General features: G+C 35.4%; 1 protein-coding gene and 1 long non-coding RNA gene across 6 annotated transcripts; one reads left to right on the top strand and one right to left on the bottom strand.

Moving 5' to 3' along the window:
* The first annotated feature begins 301 nt into the window (after positions 1 to 301).
* On the top strand, positions 302 to 13,582 carry LOC110891754. The gene is made up of 4 exons (XR_004889268.1): positions 302 to 549; positions 2,333 to 2,390; positions 12,971 to 13,028; positions 13,510 to 13,582. It is a non-coding gene; the product is annotated as an uncharacterized LOC110891754 (long non-coding RNA).
* Positions 13,583 to 13,613: 31 nt separating this feature from the next.
* On the bottom strand, positions 13,614 to 26,878 carry LOC110928797 (DNA (cytosine-5)-methyltransferase 1). 5 transcript variants are annotated; one of them, XM_022171821.2, is made up of 18 exons: positions 26,717 to 26,878; positions 21,913 to 21,956; positions 20,083 to 20,163; positions 19,493 to 19,600; positions 19,273 to 19,364; positions 19,066 to 19,140; positions 18,432 to 18,501; positions 18,242 to 18,343; positions 17,940 to 18,054; positions 17,573 to 17,635; positions 16,499 to 17,006; positions 15,894 to 16,033; positions 15,611 to 15,697; positions 15,438 to 15,515; positions 15,217 to 15,264; positions 14,900 to 15,055; positions 14,724 to 14,827; positions 13,840 to 14,162 (listed from the first exon to the last, which is right to left on the bottom strand). In XM_022171821.2, the coding sequence occupies exons 2-11, from the start codon at positions 21,919 to 21,921 to the stop codon at positions 16,912 to 16,914; spliced, it is 810 nt and encodes a 269-aa protein (XP_022027513.1). In that variant the 5' UTR covers positions 21,922 to 21,956; positions 26,717 to 26,878; the 3' UTR covers positions 13,840 to 14,162; positions 14,724 to 14,827; positions 14,900 to 15,055; positions 15,217 to 15,264; positions 15,438 to 15,515; positions 15,611 to 15,697; positions 15,894 to 16,033; positions 16,499 to 16,911. The 5 variants fall into 5 exon arrangements, with proteins under 5 accessions (XP_035843776.1, XP_035843775.1, XP_022027513.1 ...); XM_035987883.1 differs by lacking the exons at positions 20,083 to 20,163; positions 21,913 to 21,956; positions 26,717 to 26,878 and having other exon boundaries at positions 13,614 to 14,162; positions 19,493 to 19,589; XM_035987882.1 differs by lacking the exons at positions 20,083 to 20,163; positions 21,913 to 21,956; positions 26,717 to 26,878 and having other exon boundaries at positions 13,619 to 14,162; positions 15,894 to 17,006; positions 19,493 to 19,589.
* Between the last annotated feature and the right edge of the window lie 470 nt (positions 26,879 to 27,348).

Here is a 27,348-nt window from a genome sequence, read left to right as displayed (position 1 = left end):
AAAAATTTTGGTGAACTAGTTTTACCTAGTGTCACATTACTTTAAAATATTAGAGCTTAAAACCTTGTAGATATTTTTATATAAAATATCAAAGTTCTAAAAATGCTTAAAGTATTGAGTTTAAACAATAATTTTATAAAAAAAATTCAGCAAAAATCCCCTTCCCTTGGCTGATTTTCGAATTGGTGGGCCCCTCTCAATGCCACCATTGTTTAACTTGTTGTGTTGGAACTAGGAGAGCATGATTAGTGTAGCTTTAATCCAAGTAAACCTTCCAACACTCCACCTTCTCTTTCATAATCCCAAAACCATCAAAAATTTTTACTACTCTTCCACTCTCTCTCTTAAAAATTTCGGCCAAACCAAACCACCCTCACACCAACTTCATTTCAAACTTCAAATTCAAGAGTTCTTGCACATATGAAGATCCATGGATGAAAGAAGCTTCAAGGGTGTTTAGAAAAGCTATTAGGAGCCTTCTTGGTGGAACTTGAAGTTTAAAATCATCAAGATTTTTCTTATCTTCATCCTTATTTCCTAGCAAAAATTGTAAGAACACTACACTAGTCTTACTTCTATCTTGATTTCTTTTACAAGTTCATCATAATCACATATGAAAAACAACAAGAAACAACTAAAAATCATTATTTTTAACCATGATTTTTCTATGATTATGAGATGAACTTGGAGAAATCTAGACTAATAAACTTGAATCTTGGTTATTCTTACTCAAAAAGATGATCTACATACATGCATGTAGGATCAACCAAGATTCATCAACAAAGTGATGAACATGAGTTTTTGATGAACATGCATGCTAGTAAAATGTGAAAAACCATTTAAAAACAAGAAAATAAATTTTTGAAAAATTTGTTGAATAAAGTTTCCATTTCTGGAAAGGATCAAAAGCAAGAAATATGTTAGTAGTAAACATTTTGAATACGTATTTATGCTTCAAATGACTTTGTAAGACATCTAAAACAAGAGTTTTTCATAAAATCTCGTTTTACAAATTTTTGGCAAAAATAAGGAATAAAGTTTCCTTTTTGGGAAAGTTAAGAACAATATCATGTTCATGCTACTTTCGTTGACAAAATGTGATAGATATTGATACTTGATGATGTTTTGTATTGAAATAATTTGAAAACAAGTTTTGTATAAACTTGGGGAAAATCCATATTTCAAACAAAACCATGGCAAAATTTTTATAAATTTTGTGATGTATTAAAAGTTGTTAAACAAAGAAGTTTGTGACTAAAATTATTATTTGAGGTCTTTAAACATGGTTAAACAATTTTTGGACAAAGTCATAAATCCATGTTTTATAAAAAGATTTCTAAATAAAAATGACAAGTATATATTTTTGGATAAAATGTGTACTTACAAAAATATTCATCAAGTATCATAAGTTTATATATTTTGATATGTACATCATGTGTTAGTTTTAGTAGGAACAAATGCAAAATTATTACACATCCCTAAAAATTACAATAAAATATATATAAACTTGAAAATGAAATAAAATGTCCATCCTTGGATCCTTGGACACGAAAACACAAATGGACAAATTCGGACACTATTGGACTATATGGACTTTTGGACAAACAAAAATGGCACAAACAAAGCAAATGGTAAAACGTGACGGACAACACAAACGGGATAAATGATACGAATAAATAAAACCGACAAGTAGTAAATGACTAGAATAAAATACGAACCGTCACACAAGTTTATGCACTAAAATGTTCAACAATGGCATAAATAACAATTTTTATAAAAATTAGATTTTTATAAAAATACAAGTATTACTATTATTATTATTATTTTTTTTTATTTACTAGCCCAAAAATTATGTAGTTTAAAAAGTGGTCTATAAATTAAAATTGGGCTAATGCCCATTTCTCATAAACAAAATTTGGGCTAGGCCCACTTTTACAAAACAATGGACTAAAATGTATTTTTAGTCAAAATTGGGCTAAAGCCCACTTTACAAAATACTTGGGCTAAGTCCACAACTATAAACTAAATTGGGCTAGGCCTACCTTTATAAAATGTTTTGGGCTAAGGCCCACTCCTATAAATTAATTTGGGTTTGACCCATATTTTTAAACAAAGTTATTTAGGCTAGGCCCATAAGCACCAAATACCCAAAATGGACTTAAATTCTAAAACATAAATTAAGCCCATTCAAACACAAATAAAATAAAATAAATGTATATATACAAGGAAGTTATATATATATATGAAAACACAAAAACAAAATACAAGATAGAATATTTGTATGATACACAAAAACAAACCTAAGTGTCTAACTAGATTAGAACACTTGTAGGTCGAGAAACGAACCGCGAACAAGGAATCGAATAGAGATTTGCACGGAACGCAAATCTGTGAGTTCATGTTTTCCCCTTTTACTTTGAATGTTTATAGTTTTAAACTTCGGGGATGTATACATGTTACAAATAGTATGATAATACAATGAAACTATTTTGATCACATGCGGATAGGTGTTTAAAATAAAGGGGCCATTAATGAATAAACAAGTACCGAGGAACAAACGGATAGATCTATTTGGGTTTTGGCAAGCCCCACTCTTAACGACAACGATAACCACGATCGTCAAGAGTGCCTTTGTGTCCAAACTAGTGTCGTTGACACACACGATAAATTGTCAAGGTTTGGTTGCCTCCTATTCGGCATACATATTAGTGTCCTTGCAACACACTAATGATCATACAATTTTTTTATCATACTATACAAAAACGAATTTTATTACTTCAAATGTTTTGGAGACTCATTTGATGCAAAAACAAAATAACATGAATTCACTCAACTTTTGTTGACGTTTTCAAAATTAACATGTATTACAGGAGATTAGTGGACGGCTTTGGGAAAATATGTTCAAGTGATTATCAAGAACGCAAGCTTTTGTGATGTCATCCGTTTTCAGTGTTATGCTTTGAACTTTGAATAATGTAGTTAAAGTTGTTGTTGTTGTTGTTTCAAGTTTTAAACAAGACATATGTAATGTAAATTATGGTTTTGAATCAAATGTATGGATGAACATCTTTTATGTTTCAAATATGTTGTTTACTCGATTGATTGTAACGATTGCCGCTCTCGTCACACCTCGCCATACGCTTCCGTACAAACCGAAAATCGGGGTGTGACAGACCTGGTATCAGAGCATCAATTGTAGTGAACTAAGATTCTTTTGAGTCTAGTCTACAATTTCAAATGATGTTTTTTTTTTACAACAAGCGTTCTACATTATATTTTTACAAAGCGTCCACTAATACAAAACAAAAATGCAAGGATACTATGTAGTAGTATTGAATGATAGTTCGAAACGATAATACCAAAGACTAGTTTATTTGGTACAAGTCTATGGGGTTTAGACACGATAACAATAAGTCGAACTTGAAATAATAAACGATATAAACAATGAACACAAAAGTACAATTGCCCAAAAATCTATTATTTATAAGTTGTTCACATGTATACGTTGTACGGATTATTTTGCCAGGACCATGTCATCCAGTTCAGACACAGATTCAGCGGGTCATGCCTCTGATGCCGACTACATACCATTAGACGATCCTGCCCCACCCGTTATACTCGTTTCCGATGAGGAGGTTTCTGATGACGAGTGGATGGACATTGATTTCCAGCCATTCGCCCTTCCTGATCCTGATCCAGCCGACATCCCACCGGTGGATGACGTGCTTGCTATCCCCCACTTTCATGACATGATTATATATGGTCACCCCGAGGGTGAGCATGTTGTTGCGTTTCTTCCGATTCCACTCGATGTTGTAGGCCCCGAGGGCGGCGATGACGTCCCTCCTGTTGTCGATCCTATACCAGATGACGATGTCGAGGACATGGTCATCCCTGTTGTTCCTGTCCAGCACCTTCATGATGATCTAGGCATCGGTGTTGATTTTGATATTGCTATTCTTGAGGTTGCTCATCCCGATGCTACCACCATTGATATTTCATCTTCATCCCCTGCTACACCTTTGACTCCATCTCCACTTCACTCCCCTGACACAGTGTTACCCCCGCCTACGGAGGCGTTACCATTACATGTTGATCCTGTTTTGCCCACTACATTCCTAGATGTCCATCCGATCATCCCTCCTGTTACTGGACCAGCTCACTACTCGTTGAGTGGTGCGACTATGCCAGATGAGCATTTACCTCCTTATCCGCCGTTCGGATCTTTTGCTACTCCTGTCACATCCACGGTCAGTTCTCATTTCGACCCGTATGCTGCCGGGCCGTCCTACACTACTCCTAGCTACCCTACGACGGGGTATCCTTTGCATACTTCAGTTCCTTTGTTTGGAGATCCATATCATTTTCCTACTTCCATGCACAGTACTGTCACTTACCCGTCTCCATACTTTGCAGATCTTCCTGCATATCCTCCACTGAGCATGAGTCCCCATGACCCATACTATCCGAGTCACATGCCTTCGTCCACTGATCAGTTCAGGCTCACATCTGTCGAGATTCAGCTCGGCATCGTTTTCCGTCGCCTTCATGAGCTTAGTGCTCAACAGTCTGCTTCTCGAGCACCTGCGAGTGCCGTACCATCTTCATCCCCTTTGCCCCCACTACCGACATCATCCCCTCCTCCTCCACCACCGTTACCGACATCACCTCCACCACCATCTCCTCCAGCACCGTTGTTTCCTTCACACCATGCCTTACGTCCATCTATTGAGGGACGCGTTAGCGCGTTAGAGGAGGATATGGCTTATGTCCGTGGGGTCATTGATGCATCTACACCCCCACCCCCACCCCCACTCTAGTCTTGGTATGTGGTCGCATTAGGAGGTAGATCCCCTTAGCAGGTTAGAAGACTAATAGAAGAGACTTTTTGAAGATATATATAAAATCAACTTGAAGACGATGAAGAACCATGTGAAGAAAAATCTATTTTGTAGTTGTATTTTGTTTATGACATGAATTTTGGAGTAATGTAACTCCTAACTATATTTTGTTTCTTCACAAACATTTTGTAACAAGTTGACGTCTATATATATGTATGTGGTATCTCTTCTTTTATGTTTTGTTATTGTTGGAATTGTTTTTATGTTGGTTATGATTTTTGTACGGATGTTTTTGCACGAGATATGATCGATCTATCCCATTTTGATGTATGTATGTGTTGTGGTGATGTGTTACATTCTATTTTGAGCCCATGGATGACAATATTTATTTTAAATATTGGTCTAAAATTCTTTATATGATTTTCATATGAAGATTCATGGCGCCAAGAAGGAGGAATTTACGTGATGTTCAAAATCCTTTACCCACGACTCAAGCTGAGCTTGATGCCTTACTAAACCAACGCATCGCGGATGCGATTGCACAGCATGAGGCAAACCGTGGTAATCGAAATGATGGGCCGAGAGATCAACCTCCACCAGTACCCCAAAATCCTACTAACGGTTGGTTACTCTTAACCTTTCAAAGGAATTCTCATTAATATTTATTGAAAAATATATATTTTTGACAATTTGAGAACCAAACATTTCAGGATGCACGTATAAACAATTCCTTGATTGCAAACCCTTGAATTTTGATGGCACGGGTGGTGCCGTAGCTTTCGTCCGTTGGACCGAGAAGATGGATTCCGTCATCCGCATGAGCAACTGTACCCCTAATCAGACTGTGTTATATGTCTCGGGTATGTTCATGGCTGAAGCTTTATCTTGGTGGAATCTACAAGTACAAATATTGGGAGATGCAGCCGCGTATGCCATTACGTGGGATAGACTGAAGGAGATGATGAGGGAGAAATACTATTCGAGGGCAGAGTTACAAATGTTAGAAACGGAGTTTTGGAATCTAACAATGGAAGGACCAGATATTTATGGGTATACACAACGATTCCATGACCTTTCACGAGTAGTTCCGTACATGGTAACTCCAGAGTTTAAACGAGTTGAAAGGTATATTTGGGGATTGGCACCCGAGATCCGGAGTATGGTCACGTCTTCACATCCTACCACGGTCACTGAGGCCATCACGATTTCTGTTAGTTTAACTGAAGAAGCGAAGAGGATGAATAAGTTTGACAAGAAGGGTACCGAGAAAGCGAAGGAAAAACAAGGAGAATCCACTTCACATGACAATAAGCGGAAGTTCTCACAATTCAAGAAAGGATCTCAATCAGGTAATAAGAAAAAGGAGAACCCCCCAAAGAGGTCGGGGAAGGCATTCGTAGCAGCAGCAGAAACAGAATCGAAAGGATATGCGGGGAATGCACCTAAGTGCAACAGATGTGGGTTTCATCACACGGGTAGTTGCCGAAATATCAAGTGTGACAAATGTGGAAAGATGGGGCACCGCACAGAAAAATGTTGGGGTAACAACAAGGTAGTTAAGAAAGAAGGAGGCAACAGAAACGATAATGAACGAGGACAAAACCAAGGCTGTTTCAATTGCGGTGATATGGGACACTTCAAGAAAGACTGTCCGAAAGAAATCAAAGGCCGCGGACGAGCCTTTGTGGTTGGAGCCAAAGAAGCGCGACAGGATCCCAACGTAATCACCGGTACGTTTCCTGTCAACGATCATTTCGCTTCTATTTTATTTGATACCGGTGCAGATTTTAGTTTTATATCTTTAGAATTTAAAGATATGCTTGGACTAAAGTCAACTAAACTAGATGTTCCATTCACTATCGAATTAGCGAATGGAAAGGTGATTGAATCCAATAACATTATTAAAGGATGCTCCTTAGAGTTAGGAGGACGAAAATTCAAAATTGACCTAATGCCCGTTCAACTAGGTAGTTTTGATATTGTAGTTGGAATGGATTGGCTATCCTCCAACCAAGCCGAAGTCGTATGTTACGACAAGATCATTCGAATCCCTCTTCCTAATAACGAAACACTTCTTGTTCACGGTGAGAAAAACGAAATACCTTTACGAATCATTTCTTGTATGAAAACCCGAAAGTGCCTACGAAAAGGATGTTTAGCATTCTTAGCGCACATTGTTGACAAGAAGGCCAAGGAGCTAAAACTTGAGGAAATCCCGGTTGTGAAGGAATTCCCTGAAGTCTTTCCAGAAGACTTGCCGGGAATACCACCACAACGACAAGTCGAATTTCGAATAGACTTAATTCCAGGTGCCGCACCTGTGGCAAAGTCTCCATACCGATTAGCTCCTTCGGAAATGCAAGAATTATCCACACAACTTCAAGAGTTGTTGGATAAAGGTTTCATCAAACCAAGCCACTCACCTTGGGGAGCTCCAGTGTTGTTCGTGAAGAAGAAGGACGGAAGTTTTAGGATGTGCATAGATTACCGAGAGTTGAATAAACTCACAATCAAGAATCGGTATCCATTACCGAGGATTGACGATCTATTCGATCAACTTCAAGGATCAAGCTATTATTCGAAGATCGATTTGAGATCAGGATACCATCAACTCAGAGTTCAAGAAGAAAGTGTTCCAAAAACGGCATTCCGAACTCGCTACGGACATTACGAGTTCCTTGTTATGCCTTTTGGCTTAACAAATGCACCAGCGGTGTTCATGGACTTAATGAACCGTGTGTGCAAGCCTTACCTTGACAAATTCGTGATAGTGTTTATCGATGATATATTGATATATTCACGAAACAAGAATGAACACGAGCACCATCTTAGAATTATTCTTGAGTTGTTGAAAAAGGAGAAACTGTATGCGAAATTTTCCAAATGCGAATTTTGGCTTCGCGAAGTTCAATTTCTCGGACACGTAGTCAACGAGAAAGGCATACACGTTGATCCATCGAAAATTGAGGCCATAAAGAATTGGAGTGCACCTAAGACACCGACTGAAATACGTCAATTCCTAGGATTGGCCGGTTATTATCGAAGGTTCATTGAGAACTTTTCGAAGATTGCACAATCCCTCACTTCTCTCACTCAAAAAGATAAGAAATTTGAATGGGGAGAGAAACAAGAAGCAGCTTTTCAACTGCTTAAAGAAAAACTATGTAATGCACCAATTCTGTCACTCCCAGACGGTATGGATGATTTCGTAGTCTATTGTGACGCCTCACGACAAGGGTTAGGATGCGTGTTGATGCAAAGGGAGAAAGTTATTGCATACGCATCACGCCAACTAAAGATTCACGAAAGGAACTATACCACACACGACTTAGAGTTAGGTGCAGTGGTATTTGCACTAAAAATTTGGCGTCATTACCTTTATGGGACCAAATGCACGATATTCACGGATCACAAGAGTCTACAACATATATTTAACCAGAAAGAGTTAAATATGCGCCAAAGACGATGGGTCGAATTGTTGAATGACTACGATTGTGAGATCAAATATCATCCGGGCAAAGCGAACGTTGTCGCGGATGCTCTAAGTCGAAAAGAACGAGTTAAACCTTTGCGTGTGCGATCTTTAAGGCTTACAATTCATAACGACCTTACCTCTCGAATTCTTAATGCTCAGCAAGAAGCATTAAAACAAGAAAATATCAAAGCAGAAATGCTTAGAGGTATGGAAAAGCAATTAGAGTCGAAAGAGAACGGAGCCTTATATTTCATGAATAGAATTTGGATTCCTCGTTTTGGTGGTCTTCGAGACCTAATTCTTGACGAGGCTCATAAATCGAAGTATTCGATACATCCTGGAACAGATAAGATGTATCACGATCTCAAGGAATTTTATTGGTGGCCTAATATCAAAGGTGATATTGCGACATATGTTGGAAAATGTCTAACATGTGCTAAAGTTAAGGCCGAGTACCAAAAACCTTCTGGATTGCTACAACAACCCGAAATCCCTAATTGGAAATGGGAACATATTTCTATGGATTTCGTAACTAAATTACCCAGGACTTCTCGTGGTCACGACATGATTTGGGTAATCGTCGACCGATTAACCAAGTCAGCTCACTTCTTGCCTATCCGGGAAAAAGATAGTACTGAAAAGTTAGCTAAAATCTATCTCAGAGAAATTGTAGCAAGACATGGTGTACCTTTGTCGATAATCTCTGACCGAGACGGTCGTTTTATATCAAGGATTTGGCAGTCTTTTCAAAAGGCCTTTGGATCCCAATTAAATTTGAGCACGACCTTTCATCCCCAAACAGACGGCCAAAGTGAACGCACAATTCAAACTTTAGAAGATATGTTGCGTGCTTGTGTGATGGACTTAGGTGGAAATTGGGATACTCACTTGCCTCTAGTGGAGTTCTCATACAATAACAGTTATCACACGAGTATTAAAGCCGCACCATTTGAAGCATTATATGGCCGAAAGTGTCGATCTCCTGTATGCTGGGCAGAACTAGGCGACAAACAACGGTTAGGTCCTGAGTTAGTTCAAGAAACTACTGATAAAATATTTAAAATTCGAGACCGTATCAAGGCGGCTCGAGACAGACAGAAAAGCTACACGGACAGACACCGCAAACCGTTGTCCTTTGAGGTTGGAGACAAGGTGTTGCTAAAAGTCTCGCCGTGGAAAGGCGTAGCTAGATTCGGTAAGCATGGGAAGCTTAGCCCGAGATACATAGGACCTTATGAGATTTTGGAAAAGATTGGAAACGTCGCCTACAAGTTAAAATTGCCTGAAACACTCAGTAACGTTCACGACACTTTTCATGTGTCGAATTTGAAAAAGTGTCTTTCGGATGAATCACTTATTATTCCCCCGGACGAAATCCGTGTAGACAACAAACTCCATTTCATCGAAGAACCTGTTGAGGTTCTAGATTCAAAGATTCACAAAACGAGGAGAAGTCGAATCAAACTAATCAAAGTCCGATGGAACTCGAAACGAGGACCCGAGTTCACATGGGAACGAAAAGATGAAATCAAAAAGAAGTACCCTCATTTGTTTAAGAAAGTCTCAACTAAGAAGGGACGCAGATTTAAAAATTTCGGGACGAAATTTTCTTTAACAGGGGGAGAATGTGACAAACGGCAAAATTCCGGTAATTCCGTACAACTTGAACAACTATTTCGACTATTATTTTCGCGTATTTGACTTAATTTTAATTAATTAAAGTCTTGAGAGTCTAGGAATTACTAAAATCATAGTGAAGTATGATAACGAATCCGTTGCGATTAGAAACAATATCCTAGACTAACAATAGGAACGCGAATAAACGATACTTGTCAGTACTAGTCGCGGTACAGTCTGACACAATGAAAACAAGACATACAGTTATGTCTACACAAATATTCTATAAAAAGCTTTGTCCAAAAATATTATGTGTCTAATTATTTACAAAATTCCAATTAAAAATCAATTTGTCCAAGTCCGCAAAATAATACAGCAATCCTACGGAAATGTACAGCATTCCGCAGAGCGAAACAGTAACTGTCCGAAAAACCCAAAAATAAATATTATTTGACATAAATAATATAATGGGTATTAAAAACGACACAAAATCCGCAATCAAATCTTATTGCGTTAAGCTACACGGCTAGTTCAGTAACTGCCAGTCAGCAAAGCCGGTACCGGAACCGTGTCAAAAATAATAAAATTTTTAGTCCAAAAAGTTGGATTAATTATTTGAATAATAAATCAAGTGCAAAAATAATTTTTGTTATGTATTTATCTAAATAAAACACGGTGTCAGTATTTAACCCGGTACAGGACCCGAACCGACTTTTTCACCCGAATTACAAACTAAAAATTTTGGTGAACTAGTTTTACCTAGTGTCACATTACTTTAAAATATTAGAGCTTAAAACCTTGTAGATATTTTTATATAAAATATCAAAGTTCTAAAAATGCTTAAAGTATTGAGTTTAAACAATAATTTTATAAAAAAAATTCAGCAAAAATCCCCTTCCCTTGGCTGATTTTCGAATTGGTGGGCCCCTCTCAATGCCACCATTGTTTAACTTGTTGTGTTGGAACTAGGAGAGCATGATTAGTGTAGCTTTAATCCAAGTAAACCTTCCAACACTCCACCTTCTCTTTCATAATCCCAAAACCATCAAAAATTTTTACTACTCTTCCACTCTCTCTCTTAAAAATTTCGGCCAAACCAAACCACCCTCACACCAACTTCATTTCAAACTTCAAATTCAAGAGTTCTTGCACATATGAAGATCCATGGATGAAAGAAGCTTCAAGGGTGTTTAGAAAAGCTATTAGGAGCCTTCTTGGTGGAACTTGAAGTTTAAAATCATCAAGATTTTTCTTATCTTCATCCTTATTTCCTAGCAAAAATTGTAAGAACACTACACTAGTCTTACTTCTATCTTGATTTCTTTTACAAGTTCATCATAATCACATATGAAAAACAACAAGAAACAACTAAAAATCATTATTTTTAACCATGATTTTTCTATGATTATGAGATGAACTTGGAGAAATCTAGACTAATAAACTTGAATCTTGGTTATTCTTACTCAAAAAGATGATCTACATACATGCATGTAGGATCAACCAAGATTCATCAACAAAGTGATGAACATGAGTTTTTGATGAACATGCATGCTAGTAAAATGTGAAAAACCATTTAAAAACAAGAAAATAAATTTTTGAAAAATTTGTTGAATAAAGTTTCCATTTCTGGAAAGGATCAAAAGCAAGAAATATGTTAGTAGTAAACATTTTGAATACGTATTTATGCTTCAAATGACTTTGTAAGACATCTAAAACAAGAGTTTTTCATAAAATCTCGTTTTACAAATTTTTGGCAAAAATAAGGAATAAAGTTTCCTTTTTGGGAAAGTTAAGAACAATATCATGTTCATGCTACTTTCGTTGACAAAATGTGATAGATATTGATACTTGATGATGTTTTGTATTGAAATAATTTGAAAACAAGTTTTGTATAAACTTGGGGAAAATCCATATTTCAAACAAAACCATGGCAAAATTTTTATAAATTTTGTGATGTATTAAAAGTTGTTAAACAAAGAAGTTTGTGACTAAAATTATTATTTGAGGTCTTTAAACATGGTTAAACAATTTTTGGACAAAGTCATAAATCCATGTTTTATAAAAAGATTTCTAAATAAAAATGACAAGTATATATTTTTGGATAAAATGTGTACTTACAAAAATATTCATCAAGTATCATAAGTTTATATATTTTGATATGTACATCATGTGTTAGTTTTAGTAGGAACAAATGCAAAATTATTACACATCCCTAAAAATTACAATAAAATATATATAAACTTGAAAATGAAATAAAATGTCCATCCTTGGACACGAAAACACAAATGGACAAATTCGGACACAATTGGACTATATGGACTTTTGGACAAACAAAAATGGCACAAACAAAGCAAATGGTAAAACGTGACGGACAACACAAACGGGATAAATGATACGAATAAATAAAACCGACAAGTAGTAAATGACTAGAATAAAATACGAACCGTCACACAAGTTTATGCACTAAAATGTTCAACAATGGCATAAATAACAATTTTTATAAAAATTAGATTTTTATAAAAATACAAGTATTACTATTATTATTATTTATTTTTTTTTATTTACTAGCCCAAAAATTATGTAGTTTAAAAAGTGGTCTATAAATTAAAATTGGGCTAATGCCCATTTCTCATAAACAAAATTTGGGCTAGGCCCACTTTTACAAAACAATGGACTAAAATGTATTTTTAGTCAAAATTGGGCTAAAGCCCACTTTACAAAATACTTGGGCTAAGTCCACAACTATAAACTAAATTGGGCTAGGCCTACCTTTATAAAATGTTTTGGGCTAAGGCCCACTCCTATAAATTAATTTGGGTTTGACCCATATTTTTAAACAAAGTTATTTAGGCTAGGCCCATAAGCACCAAATACCCAAAATGGACTTAAATTCTAAAACATAAATTAAGCCCATTCAAACACAAATAAAATAAAACAAATGTATATATACAAGGAAGTTATATATATATATGAAAACACAAAAACAAAATACAAGATAGAAAAACCTAAGTGTCTAACTAGATTAGAACACTTGTAGGTCGAGAAACGAACCGCGAACAAGGAATCGAATAGAGATTTGCACGGAACGCAAATCTGTGAGTTCATGTTTTCCCCTTTTACTTTGAATGTTTATAGTTTTAAACTTCGGGGATGTATACATGTTATAAATAGTATGATAATACAATGAAACTATTTTGATCACATGCGGATAGGTGTTTAAAATAAAGGGGCCATTAATGAATAAACAAGTACCGAGGAACAAACGGATAGATCTATTTGGGTTTTGGCAAGCCCCACTCTTAACGACAACGATAACCACGATCGTCAAGAGTGCCTTTGTGTCCAAACTAGTGTCGTTGACACACACGATAAATTGTCAAGGTTTGGTTGCCTCCTATTCGGCATACATATTAGTGTCCTTGCAACACACTAATGATCATACAATTTTTTTTATCATACTATACAAAAACGAATTTTATTACTTCAAATGTTTTGGAGACTCATTTGATGCAAAAACAAAATAACATGAATTCACTCAACTTTTGTTGACGTTTTCAAAATTAACATGTATTACAGGAGATTAGTGGACGGCTTTGGGAAAATATGTTCAAGTGATTATCAAGAACGCAAGCTTTTGTGATGTCATCCGTTTTTAGTGTTATGCTTTGAACTTTGAATAATGTAGTTAAAGTTGTTGTTGTTGTTTCAAGTTTTAAACAAGACATATGTAATGTAAATTATGGTTTTGAATCAAATGTATGGATGAACATCTTTTATGTTTCAAATATGTTGTTTACTCGATTGATTGTAACGATTGCCGCTCTCGTCACACCTCGCCATACGCTTCCGTACAAACCGAAAATCGGGGTGTGACACTTCAAACAATCCTCCATGATGACCACAGCATTTCAAGTTGACCATTGTTGCAAAGCCCGTTGATAATATGTACATAAACTTCTACATCAGAAACATAACCACTTTGTTCCATTTCATCCCATTTTTTCAAAAGCATACCACATTTACCAAACCGCGAGAGTCGCATAAGCAGTATCTTATAAGCGTTTAACGATATCGTACATTTTGCTTCTTTTGCTTTCTTATATATCATCATGGCAGCATGTGGTGGGCCGTAACTACATAACGATTCAATGACAGCGGTTATTGTCCCTGTAGTGGGCGTAATGTCTCGATCTAGCATTTCATCGAACAGTTCAAGCGCATCCGCTACCCTTCGAGCATTAAGAAAAGCAAATATTATTGTCACATAAGTATCAATATCTGGTTCACAGTTATTCATCAACATAGCATCGTAATACTTTAAACATTCATCAATATCTCCGGTCAATATAAAATGAAAGATCATGGCATTGAAAATAGCAGCATTCAGCACACACAATTTCCGTTCTTTCAAATTCTTAAACATCTTAACCGCGCTATCGATTTGCCCATTTCTCCCCCAACCCCTGGAGCAGGTAGCTAAAAGTCAAACTGTCAGGGTTAAACCTGTCTTCCACCATATCCTCCAAAACCCGCTCCATTTCATCAACCCTACCGAATCAGACTCCCTTTCTAAAGCATTACAAATCAAGAGTTTTGATACATTTTCAATATTCTGTAATGGATACTCTGTGTGTGCTCAATTGTTACTCTGCCACCAAGAATCCTTCATCTTTAGAAACCCATTTATCAAGGGAAGAATTCGGATTCTTTCGTAACAATAACCCATTAAGTACTCGTTACATTTGGAAAACACATGATAGATTTTTGTTTGATCATGTCACGACACTTACCTGTCTTTGATGGAAGCCGTCATGGCCATGAAAGCCTGTTCGACATTGGTTGCATCTCTTGCACTTGTTTCCAAGAACGGAATTCCAATTTCATCAGCAAATGCCTGTAAATATCAACCAGAAAATTCACTTAAATGATGCGTTTATAGTACTGAAAATCCCAATTGAGATTTTACCTTGGCTGTTTCGGTTGAAACGACTTTATTTGCAACAAGATCGCATTTGTTTCCAGCAAGGATTTTGTTGACATTCTCACTGGCGTAACAGTCGATTTCACTCAGCCACTGCTTAACATTATTAAAGCTCTCTTGGTCCGTCACATCATAAACCACCTGAACACATACAAAAAAGACACATTACTCGACAACGATGCAAATTGCAATCTTTGACTCCACGATACGAATTTTCTAACCGGAAAGACGCAAAAAAAGTTTAGTCAAACTCCAAGATGTGTATTTCAAGTTAGCAATCAACAGAAATAATAATTACGTACAAAATCGACTCCGATGGTGCTTATGTAACTGTCCAAGTAAGATTCATCCTATAACAAGTAGAAAAGTTGATCAAGGAAAATCAGTCAATGCATATTTTTAACGGGCATATATATTTAATGGGCAGCAAAGGAAAAACTCGAACAAACAAGAAAAATATCTCCAAATAAATAATACGTAGATGTACAAAAAGCAAGTTTTGTGTACCATCGAAGACACTTACAGCAAAGGAAAAACTCTGAAAACTTGTTTGTGGGGCACCTGCATACTCCATTTCATCCTTACCATTGTTGTTTGTAACCTAAAGATAAATTATATAAGTATTACTTTTGAAAATAATTAAAGAAATAACATTAACAATAACCATGACATCGTATAAAAGTAATTAGCACTTACCTCAGGCAAGTCTGAAATTGCATCACCAAGACGTATGCTCTTCTCTAACTTGTATGAGTTATCATTATCAGACCCGAAAATACAGTCCTACAATTATATATAGAACAGCTTATTAAAATCTTACAAAAACATACTTGGAAATATTTTCAAGAATGCTTAGAACAAAACTATTTTTTATAACACCCAATTAAAAACACAAACAACCTGACCCGAAAACAAGAGCCGATGAACACCTCTATTTTCAAGCATACTTAGAACAAAACTATTTTTATAAAATACTTACCATCATCGTATTAGCACCCCAAAGAAAGACCCTCAGTCTGCATTGAGGAACTCCGTATGATCCAGCTGCCATTATCCACATACGTGTTTGATAATTCATAGAAACTAAACGCCCAGCAGCATGATATCCCAAAATAGCATCTGCAAATTTTACAAGATCACAAACATTCTCCATCAAAACAAATTTTGGTTTCAAAAAATCAATAATATCCATGTAGACTACAAGCTGGTGATTCTTTGGATCCTTTAAAGGATCAGTATAGTTTCTAAACCGACTATGACCACTGATTCCTTGACATGGAGGACCTCCACATATCTAGTAAAAAAACTCTGCAAAGTTTCATAAACCACATAATAATCTAGTAAAAAAACTAAACCCTATCCCTAATCCTTTAACCTAACAATATCTCAGCAGCTATATATATTAATCAAGCCACAAACTGAAACTGAAATAGTGAGACTTGATTGTAACTCCTAATATACATAAACATCATATAATTATATCAATATATATGTTCTTGAAACCCTAGCATCAGATAAACACATAAAAATAATATAAGTAAGATGATTGCCATTCAAGAAACATGGAAATCTCAAAAATCTTACCAATGCTCTGATACTCTGTACGTTCTGGGTCAAATTAGGTCGTATTGATGAAGAAGAGTGGGAAATATGATCTTTGATTCGGTGTTGTTACCTAAATATGGTTCATCGCCATTGATTAAAGCATCAAGAATCGAAAAACATGTTAGGGAGGATCGAACTAGTGATCGCCGCCTACTCGCCTAGTTTCCCATCATCACCAGGTGTCACTGAAAACTAATGGGGAGAAGCAGGAATTGAACTTGGGTCTCTTGGAAACCCAAGTCTCTCCCTTACAACGCCTATTAACATTATGTTTCCTTGATAGTTTTGTCTAAATTTCAAAAACACCTTTATTTTACAGGCAACATACATTTAAAACACATCATTACCGATACATATGCATTGGCTTGTATATATTTTAGTGCGTGATCCAACTAGTAAACATGGCTATGTTGCTTGGCAGTCAAGAAAGCTTTTAAGCTCGCGTTTTTTTCTTCAATGTCCTTGAATGCAACTCTCCGTCCATGGCCTGCAGAGAACTTTAATCAGTTTGCCTAATTTTAGAGCTCGCAAAATGGTCGGGCTGGGCTGGTAATGGATAAAAAACGAGTTATTTGGTACGGGTCAATTTAAGTTGGTTTGACATATAAACAAGTTTGATCAAACTTCTATACATACATATAAAAAAAGTGTAAGTTCCCGAGTCGCTTGACCCATTTGACCCGCTTCCTTCTATCTATACTATGACTATTGAAACAACATGATTTTGGCAATCATATTCAAACATTATTATTTTTTCTTTAAAACAGAAAATAAAATTTGGACAAAAAGTGTATGAGGTGAACCCAGCCTAACCCGTTACAACCTGTACCAATAATTAACTGTTAGGGCCCATTACCCCACCCGACCATTTTGCTGCCTCTACTTAGTTGTGACTCGGGTTCATACTACCATGCATGGAGGTTTCATAATGCAAGACTCGAGTGAGCCCCAGGCATCTGCCTCATAAAGAGGATTACTAAAAACGTTCACGTTTCTTTTTTTTTTTCTAGGGAATTATTCTCAACTAGCTTGTAAAATTATAAATAAACCAACCTGGTAATATCCACTCAAATTCCAGCTCAAGCAACATGGCAACACTATCCAACTGTATAGGCACTGCAAATTCGAAACAAAATCAGTGATTTACAAAATACTATACTAAATGAATATTAATGCCCAGAAAAGCAGATCTTTAGAGTTAATTAGTTTCAAAACTATGGCATTTATTGTTTCAGTTGCTTACAAGTATCATTTTAAAAGCAGGTAAATTCAACCAGCTCATATGAAAATGGGTAAACCAATACTCGAAAATTATCAGTTCTGTCGTTACCTAGGCCGCACTGAGTGACTTTTAAACCGAATTCAAGATACATTCAATCTTTTTTTTTTTTTGGAACTGATGAAAAATAAAATCATATACCTGAATAAAAATTGTATATCTCAGAAGTAGCCAGATTAGATTCATCCATTGCCAATGCCAGATGATCTCCGGTGAAAAGCACCTTTAAGGGCTTATAAAACAAGCACACTGATCCCTGTCATTCCATTCACAATACAAATAAACATCATTTATTAATCTGTATCTATTGCGACATGTAACAGACAGCCAGACACCATGTAACTTATAGCTGCAGCATCACTTTATAAAGAATTTTGGATGATAAAACAAAAAAGAAAAGATTTTTATGATGAAAAATGAAACAAGTTAACTTATCTACTCACTTCTGTGTGGCCCGGTGTGTGTATAAGCTGGACATCATCACTAAGACTCCACGGTCCACATCCATTCAACTTCATCTCAACATTGCTGGTTGAAACATTTACCTGACATTAAAATATATACAGATTATATTAAAATTTAAATAATTTCACCAAGCTAAGCACGTGTGGTGTAAAAATGTAACCATCATACCTCTGTGGAGTGAAGCACTCTTTCACAATTTAATCGCTTTGACCACTTCTCGTGATCTGCCACGTCATCCCTAATTCAAAAAAGAAGTCGATACTAGCTTATAAACTTAGAGGTCGCGACTTTGACCCGTTTACTTATAAATGGTCGATTTGGGTTAAATTTGTCATTAACTGAAAACGATAGAGGATCCTGTACATTAATCCAGAAGTGTGAGAAGTATATTATAACACTATATATAACACTATATAACACCATATAAACACCGTATAACACTATGTAACAACATATAACACCATATAATACTATATAACAAATATAATACTATATTTTGTCTGATAGCATGTCTATGATAGATGTATAGTGTTATATATTGTTATATAGTGTTATATAGTGTTACATAGTGTTATACGGTGTCTATATGGTGTTATATATAGTTTTATAATACACTTCTCACACTTCTGGATTAATGTACAGGATCCCTACCCGGTTAAATCCAAGAAAGAGTTAAAAGTAAACGGGTCAAGCAGGTAGAAAGTCAACCAAAGTTTTATTCAGATAGATAGATTACTGGTGTAAGAACATAGTTTTATTATAATAACATATATCACATTATACTCAAACCACATCATCATACCGGTGAGTGAGAAACATGTATCGAGCTCCACCCATTTTCTCAATGTTGGAAGCTAGCCTTTCTGTATACCGAGGACTGCAATATATAAAGAAATAACAATTGATTCAAGCAACGTTGCATTTAAATCGAAATTCTTAATTTTCATATTTCCATGTGCTTGTTTGACAAGACTACTATAGTTTATAAGAACTTGGATGGTTAGATGACCTGTCGATAAGAATGTTCCCTTCAGGATGAACCAACAGATAGGAGGCTGCTCCGTATGATTTATCGGAGTGATAACCACAATGATACACCCCCTGATATTGATAATTTGTTTTGAGTAAGCATTGACACCACAAACATGTAATTATAAATGAGAAGCGACAAAACAAAAGGGTTAGGTAAATACAATATAATGATGGAAGAAATAGATTAAAAGGATTACCGGAATTCTGTCGATGTCAATGGGTATTGGAAATGTTTTCTGAACCTCCAAAATATCATGAGCAGGTTTCTCAGTGCTGATTGAGCTTGTTGGGCATGAAAGCAATGCCTGCAAATTTAACATAGTTATAGAAGACAGGATACAGGTGGGTTGGTTAACGGGTCAAACATGTATAGGTTCAAATGACTCTTTCTAAAAGGGTCAAAACAGGGCAGGTAGGGTTGAACCATAGGCAATTTTTTGTCCACTTATCAATATTTCTAGTAACCATGATTATAAAAACGATATTATTTATTAAAATAATAATCTAAATTTTTGAATAAAATGATTTGAAGGGTTGTATGCATAAACAATGACATTGGATCACTTTCAACTTGTTTGACCCATTTGACTCCTTCCCCGTTTAGCTAGACCTTTCGATTTGTTACACGTATGAAGTAGAAGACAACCTAAATCGGCCCATTAATATGTAAATGGGTTGATATTTCCACCTCAAGTTGCAAATAAGTTAATATGGTGAATGGCTTTGCTTAAACAATTTTATCAACTTAAAAGGCATAATACCTCAAAAGTCTCATATGACACATTACCTGAAGAGCCTTAACGTGTTCATCTTGACAGGTTGGCTGCTTTGAAACAGCAGACATGTCACCAACACGAGTGAAAATCTCCTGAAACGTTAAACACACAGAAAATATAAGCAAGCCCCATATAATCATATAGAGGCAGTCATAAGTAATGTCACTTCATTCAAATTTAACACTTCTGTCTTAGAAATGGTCTTCACTTCAGAAAATAATATATTTCTAATAGGATGATAGTTGATGTGGCACGCCACCACATCATTGAAAAACCGGTGCCACGTCACCAGATTACATACTGTAAAGGGAAAATTGCATTATACGTCCTTTAAGTTACAATAAAATTTCAGGCGCCGTCCTTTAACTAACGAAATTACAACGGATGTCCTTTACGTTTTAATTTCTTAACAACATATGTCCTTTATGTTTAATTTCTTTACAACGGATATCCTTTGTTTTTGTATTCTTCTTAGGCAGAAAGGAAACCGCCTGTAAAGAAATCTAATCTAACATATAATAAAAGACTCCAAATAATGACACATGGCATTTTCTCTTTCAACTTATTAAATATTAATAATATAATAATATTATCAGTATATCTAATAAGGAAAAAAGCTTCTTACTATATCTAATAAGTTAACATTAAATGAGGATTAATTTAAATATTAATAATATTGATAACTAAACTATATATTCTATATTAACTAGAATTAACACGTTAACAGTAAAAATCATATTATTAGTATATATCTAATATCTAATAAATTATTAATATCTCTTGAATTAATATGAATATGAATATCTTATATCTGAGTTTTTTTACTTTCATTGTTGGTCCCCCATACTTTTCATCTTTCGCAAGTTTTCTTTTACGTTTCATTCTAAATTTTGTGAGTTTACACGCCGCAACGTGCGTGTGAGTTTCAACGTTTTTTCGTCTATTTTTTTCCGTTTTACAGGCTGGTCGCAAGGCGCGTATTTCTTCTTCTTTGACATGTTCGTTGTGACACGCGGGTCCTATATCGATTTAGTTATTTCTTATATGTTTTATGTTTCGGACTAATTTGTTCGCATTAACACTCGCAATGGGTGTGTGTGGTTCAATGATTTTACGTCTGCTTTTCGTTCGGTTTTATTTTTTCCCTTTTTTATTTATTTTGTTTTTACAAACTTTTCCAATGTTGGTGGTCGCTTATAGTGTTGTGGCATTGTTGCTACTTGGCACGGTTTCGCTCTCGCCGCAACGCGGGGGGGGGGGGGGGGGCTTAATACTAGTTAGAACATAAAGGACATTCGCTGTAATTTCGTTAGTTAAAGGACAACGCCTGAAATTTGGCTAAAACTTAAAGGACGTAAAATGCAAATTACCCTACTATAAAAGGTTAATTCTATGCAATGGTAAGAAAAACCAGAACCATGTTACATACAATTTTCTTACATAAGCAAACAAGAATGTGAGGAAAACTACTTCATTACAGCATAAGGGTGGAAGGAGTGGGTTCGGGGAACTCATGCGGGGAGGGGCTTTGCCGATCGGGGAGGTGTTGCCGGCCTTCAATCGGTGAGCGGGGAGGGGTGTAGGCGGTGAGTAGTCACCGAGTGGGGAAGAGGAGAGAGGTGGGGGAGAGAGGGGGTTAATAGTGGCCCCAACCCCTTTCAACCAATCACTTTTTTTTTTTGTAAATTGTTTACCACTCTCCATGTGTTTGAGCATTGCTAGTGACTGAGTGCAAAATGGGGAGTGGAGTGGAGACTTGACATGGCATGACATTATTGGTTAGAAAATAAGATTCAATTATCGTCAAATAGATTATTTAAGAATGAAGTAGATGTAATTACCGGGGCCATCCAACGACAGGTGTCACAATCAATGCATGTATGATCTGAAAATCTATACCTTATAATAAAACAAAACAATCTTAGGCCACTTGGCATGAACTTAAGCTATTAGATTCCACATGGCATTTTATTGTTTCCTCTTTTTTCCCTTTGAGCGGCAAATTTAATAGGCTCTTCCTATTCTAGGTTTCATAATCTTACACTAGAAGAATTCCCAAATCCCTCTCAATCATCCTCTCATCTTCTCTCAAATCATCTTCCAAAAATATATACATTCCATATTCTTATTCTTGAAGATCATTCCTTTCAATAATCTCCTCATCACAAACCCTAATCTAAGGCGATCGTTCCACTTTGACAATTTTTGTTTGTCGCATTCATCCGCCGTCACAGGTTCATCGATTTCTTCTTCATCTTTTTCAGTTGTTAATTCACATAAAAAAACAGTAATAAAACATGAGATCGAAATTTGTGTTGATTATGAATCGATTTTAGATCTATTTTTGACATCTTGAATATCAAGTTTGTAGAAAGTGTTGAATTGCAGGTTTTTATTGTTACATCGAAGAAGAAGAGAACAATATATTTGTTAATTACAATTCATATATCACATCACTGTTTCTATTGTTGTTGGCAATTGATGAAGCTGAAGATGAATGGATCCGAGAGCAATTTTGGTTGCATAATTTGAAAGAAATTGCAGGTTGTGATTCACGAAGATAAAAATTGCAGGTTTTGCTATTTACCGCAACTCCAACGATCAGATGCACTCTATGATTTATATAATAGGTATGGTGTTTCTATTTTTCGTTTATGAATTTTTCATTTACAGATGCTAATAGTGTTTCTTTTTCTTTTTTTTTCATATTGAAACCCTAAATCTGACATTGATTATTCATTCTTCAAAACAGGTTAATTAGTTAATTCTTTTAGTTGTTTGTTTGTTGGGTTTGGTCCCTTTACGGTGAATCCAAACTCTTATTTCGTATATATTGAATCCAAATCCCTAATGTTTGTTTTTAAATCAGGATTTGTTCCCCTTGCACTGAATCAAATCAGATGCTCTATCAGTTCCAGGTAAATACGGTAATTTTTTCTTGGTTTGATCGGATATTTGTTAAATTTTATTTGTTTCATTTTTAATCTAATTTCATTTAATTAAGAACAGGTCAATTCGTGTTGTGTTTAATCTCTCAAATAGGATTAAATCAAAATTTTCAACTTATAATTTAGCACTAATATTAAGTATGTTATAAAGTTTCATTTTACTAATAATAAGCATCTATAAGAAAAAAAAGGCTGGATATCAATATTGAAACTAAAATTTGCACATTGTTTTGCTCCTTTAGTGCAATGACAGATGAGGTTAACAAAGAAACCATTGGAATCAAGCTCTATGCCTCCAATAGAGAGCTGGAACATTACTTTTAAAGTATAATAATTCAGTTGTTCTGTGTAAAAATAAGTTTGAGTTGCATATGATGGTATGTTCTCTCAACAGAAAGTTCTCTAGACCATTAACGGAATAGTCTTGAAAACTTTCCGTTCGGGGAAAGTATCATCATCAATAAAAAACAATTGGAATGTAACTTTGCTCAATCTCAAATGGATCATTATATTTCATCATGCCGGTGCTATTATGAGCAATGAAATAAGAGTTATTGATCATAGAAACTTCCATGTTTTAGAGATCGAACACAAGTGAATTAACATCTTGCATTTTGATTATGATAATATTACAATAACTTCTCTTCGAGGTACCCACTTCCCCGTATCATTTTGTGGGAAGTTTGAGTAATTTAAATTGGTTTTTAGCTGATATTTTTTCTATTTTTTATAAGTTTGTTGATAATGTGTTTAGCCTATGCAAAAGCTGTATGCACACCTTGAGGTTGCGATAAAGGTTATATTATTTCTATTCATTTTTATGTAGATAGAGATTTTAATTATAAACGGGTCATTTTTGGCTTGTGTTATTGATTTGTGACTGAACTTGCGTAATCTAATTATCAAACTTGCGAAATCTGGATATCGTCTTCTAATACTCAATTAGGTATTGATTTGTGACTGATATTCTTTTGGTGGATGTGGCTTCGTAGCATTTACAGAGATCGTCTTGAATATTTCGGAAGCTCTTAAACCAAATGCCTAACCCAAAGATGGATGTGGCTTCTACTTGACAAAATGTCAAGAAATTGGCTTGAAGTTAAAGGTAAACAAACAAGGTGTCTTAAAACGGATGCAAGTGTTTTCTGAATTTAATATTCTTTGATTTTTTTTTCTAAGAACTTCTAAATAGGATTGATAACTAAGCTATCAAAAAAGTATGGATGAAGCTCAAACTTAACTAAGTGTTGTCACCATTATTGTGTGCAAGCACCTTATATCATTAGAGTGACCAATACTCTATATGACCAACAAATATTGATTTCAAATAAGGTTTAGTTGGTAATCTAAAGGGGTAGTGTTTTCCTTCTTTACTTGACACATTCAAAATTATTGCATGCATGCCCTTTTGCCATCTTTCTTTTGTAACACATATAAAGTTGTGAAAGATTACACATAAGATAACATCCAAAGCAGTTATAGAAACCTTACCACCATACTTTGGTTGACTATATTGTTTTCCATGACATCTTAACACACTTCACTAACAGTACATGTCATGCTTGATCTTTTTTTCAGAGAAGTGAAATTGAAGCTGTTGCGGATTCAAAGGCCTACTCACATTTTGATACACTTATTCAAGTCAACCATTGCCATATTATATAATATACATCTTCACCATGCAATAATGCACTTATATTTATTAGTTTTCGGGTCAATCAGGGCTGATTAGGACGTCTATTCTGCTGCAACAAGTGAGGTGCTGGTAATATTTTCTCTTTCTTTTGAGTGTGAATGATTGTACAAGCCTACAAGGTGTTGCAGGTGGGTTGGGTAACAAGTCAAAACAAGTCGAGCATATTAACTCATAAACACTATATTGTTAAAAAAAATTATAAAATGTATAAATGATTACAATTCATTGTTATTATGAAAGCTAGATGATTACTATAATAATTTGAACTTTTTTCATATTAAAACCATTTGGAAGGTTTTATGCGTTTTGGTGTGTACTGGATGGTTTTTTCATACTTTATCCTGTTACATTTTGAGTTAAGTTATAGCCTTTAAAATGGTTCCAATATGTATACTTAGGCTGGATAGGAGTTAACAAGTCACTAAAAGTAATGATGTTTTTCAAATTGATCAAGACTCAACATTGAATAAAACGGGTGCATACAATGCTTAGACTATAGATCTAAATTTTCTAAAATTTTGACCTTTTTAACTTGGGTGCGAGGACAAACAAAGTGCTTACAGGTCACAATTTTGCAGGTCTCTCGGCTTATTTGTCGCTTTATCAAGTTCGACACTTTAAATTCGTTGATGATTCATTGTTGATTTAGCACATTGTTTGTTGAATTTCAATTCGATCTCGCGGGTAGAGGGATGGATTTCGTTACTTCAATGATTATTTCATTTAAAGGATTATTTTAACATTTTTAAGTTATATATTTGTGTGTTAGTCCACCCGCGAAATTACAATTGTTTATTGTTAACATTATTATCTCTCACAGGTTTCCATCTCTTGCGTCGGTGATAATGTAACGCCAATTTCTTCTGCCGGCATGAGTCGCACGTTGGAAAAGGATAAAGACAATGAGGTATCTCCAAGTAACAGTCTTAAACGTAATCGATTTGTAGTTCAACGTTTATTTAATTAAGATGTTTACTTAGATGGTGTTGAATAATATTAATTACTGTTGGTCCACCCGTGTAACACACGGGTACTTAGACTAGTTATAAAAATAAAACATATCAAACTAATTATTTGACTTGTTAGCAAAATCAAATTTTGGGGAGAATTTACGGTTTCCGGCATAAATCGCTGAAATTCGAAAGGATAATATGATAAAATTAGGTCAAGAACTATAACTTATGAAGAGTTTACTGAAGGCCTATAACATCACATCATCATATGCAGGAGTATTATCAAAACATCTGAATAACAAACTTGAAGATAAGGAATAATACAATTTCATTGAAATTGGCGGGAATAAGTTGTTAATTTAATGCCATTATTTTCAAATTAAACATCATGAAAGTTGTATAAACATGATAGAGTTAAATGTCATTTTAGTCCATTTGGTTTGGGCCATTTTTTTCAGTTTAGTCCAAATGTTTCATTTTTCGCCTGTGGGTACAAAAAGATTTCACCGTTGCCATTTTAGTCAATTGGATCAACTTCATCCACGTTTTCTGTTAACGAGAAGGGCAATTCGGCCATTTTATGTATAATTCTGTTAATTAGAATGGCAATTCAGCCATATAAAATGACCGTATTGGCCTTCTCGTTAACATGAATAATTGCTAAAGTTAACCCAACGGACTAAAATGACAACGCTGAAACCTTTTTAGACCCGCAGGCGAAAAATGAAACCTATGGACTAAACTGGCAAAATGATCAAAACCACTAGAACGAAAATGGCATTTAACTCAACATGATAAAAGGCGTAAATAACATTTTTAATTTTGGTTCAATTAACAGCAAATAGACTGAAGTGAAAAAGGATAAGTTTGCAAACAAATCAACAAGTATGAAATTAAAAACGAACTGAAGCCAGTGGCGAAGCTTGAGATTTCCGACCGGGGGTCGAAAACGTATATATCCAAAAATATCTATAAAACGGGGGGTCGAAAACGTATATACCCATGACTAAAGCATTTAAATTAGGAGAAAGAGGAGGTAACAACGAACCGACGAAGAAGTCTCCATCAACGTTCTCCGGACGACGCGTCTTCTTGGATAAAGCTTGCAGTTGTGAGCTCTGAATTTGAGTTCTGATTTTGACGACAAAGTTCGCCGGAGAAGAACGCCGTGCGGTTGACGATGTAAAAGGATGGTGGTGGTTAGAGAGGAAACGACGAAAGGCCCATTCTATACACACCCCCCTCCTTCCTGATTACACCCCCTCTTGTGAGAGGAAAACTGTCGGTCCCACGCAGGCCCCACCTGTAAGTATGTGAGAGGAGGGGGGTGAAAAAAGTAAATAGGGGGGGTGTAGAAAGTAGCACCCAAACGAAAATGCGTCACCATTGGCATTGTTGCAGAAGCTGATTGCTTGCTCTTCGTCTCACGTGCTTAGATCCTCGTAGCGTGTGCCACTCTTGTATTTTTCTTTTCGGATAATGTAAAAGAACAGTTAAGATTACACAATTTTAAAGAGAAAATTACTTTTTGAATTTTAGGGGTGTTTTATAGTGTTCACTAATAAGAGCATTCACATTCTATCCATCATTTTATACCCTATAATTACACTAAAAGGAACTACATTTTCTCTTTCCTTTCAATTAAATAATAATAGTTTATACCTTTATTATAACTTTTTA

Source organism: Helianthus annuus, chromosome 3 (genome assembly GCF_002127325.2).
Source record: "Helianthus annuus cultivar XRQ/B chromosome 3, HanXRQr2.0-SUNRISE, whole genome shotgun sequence".
Classification (NCBI taxonomy): Eukaryota; Viridiplantae; Streptophyta; class Magnoliopsida; order Asterales; family Asteraceae; genus Helianthus; species Helianthus annuus.
This window is presented reverse-complemented; position numbering and strand designations above follow the sequence as displayed.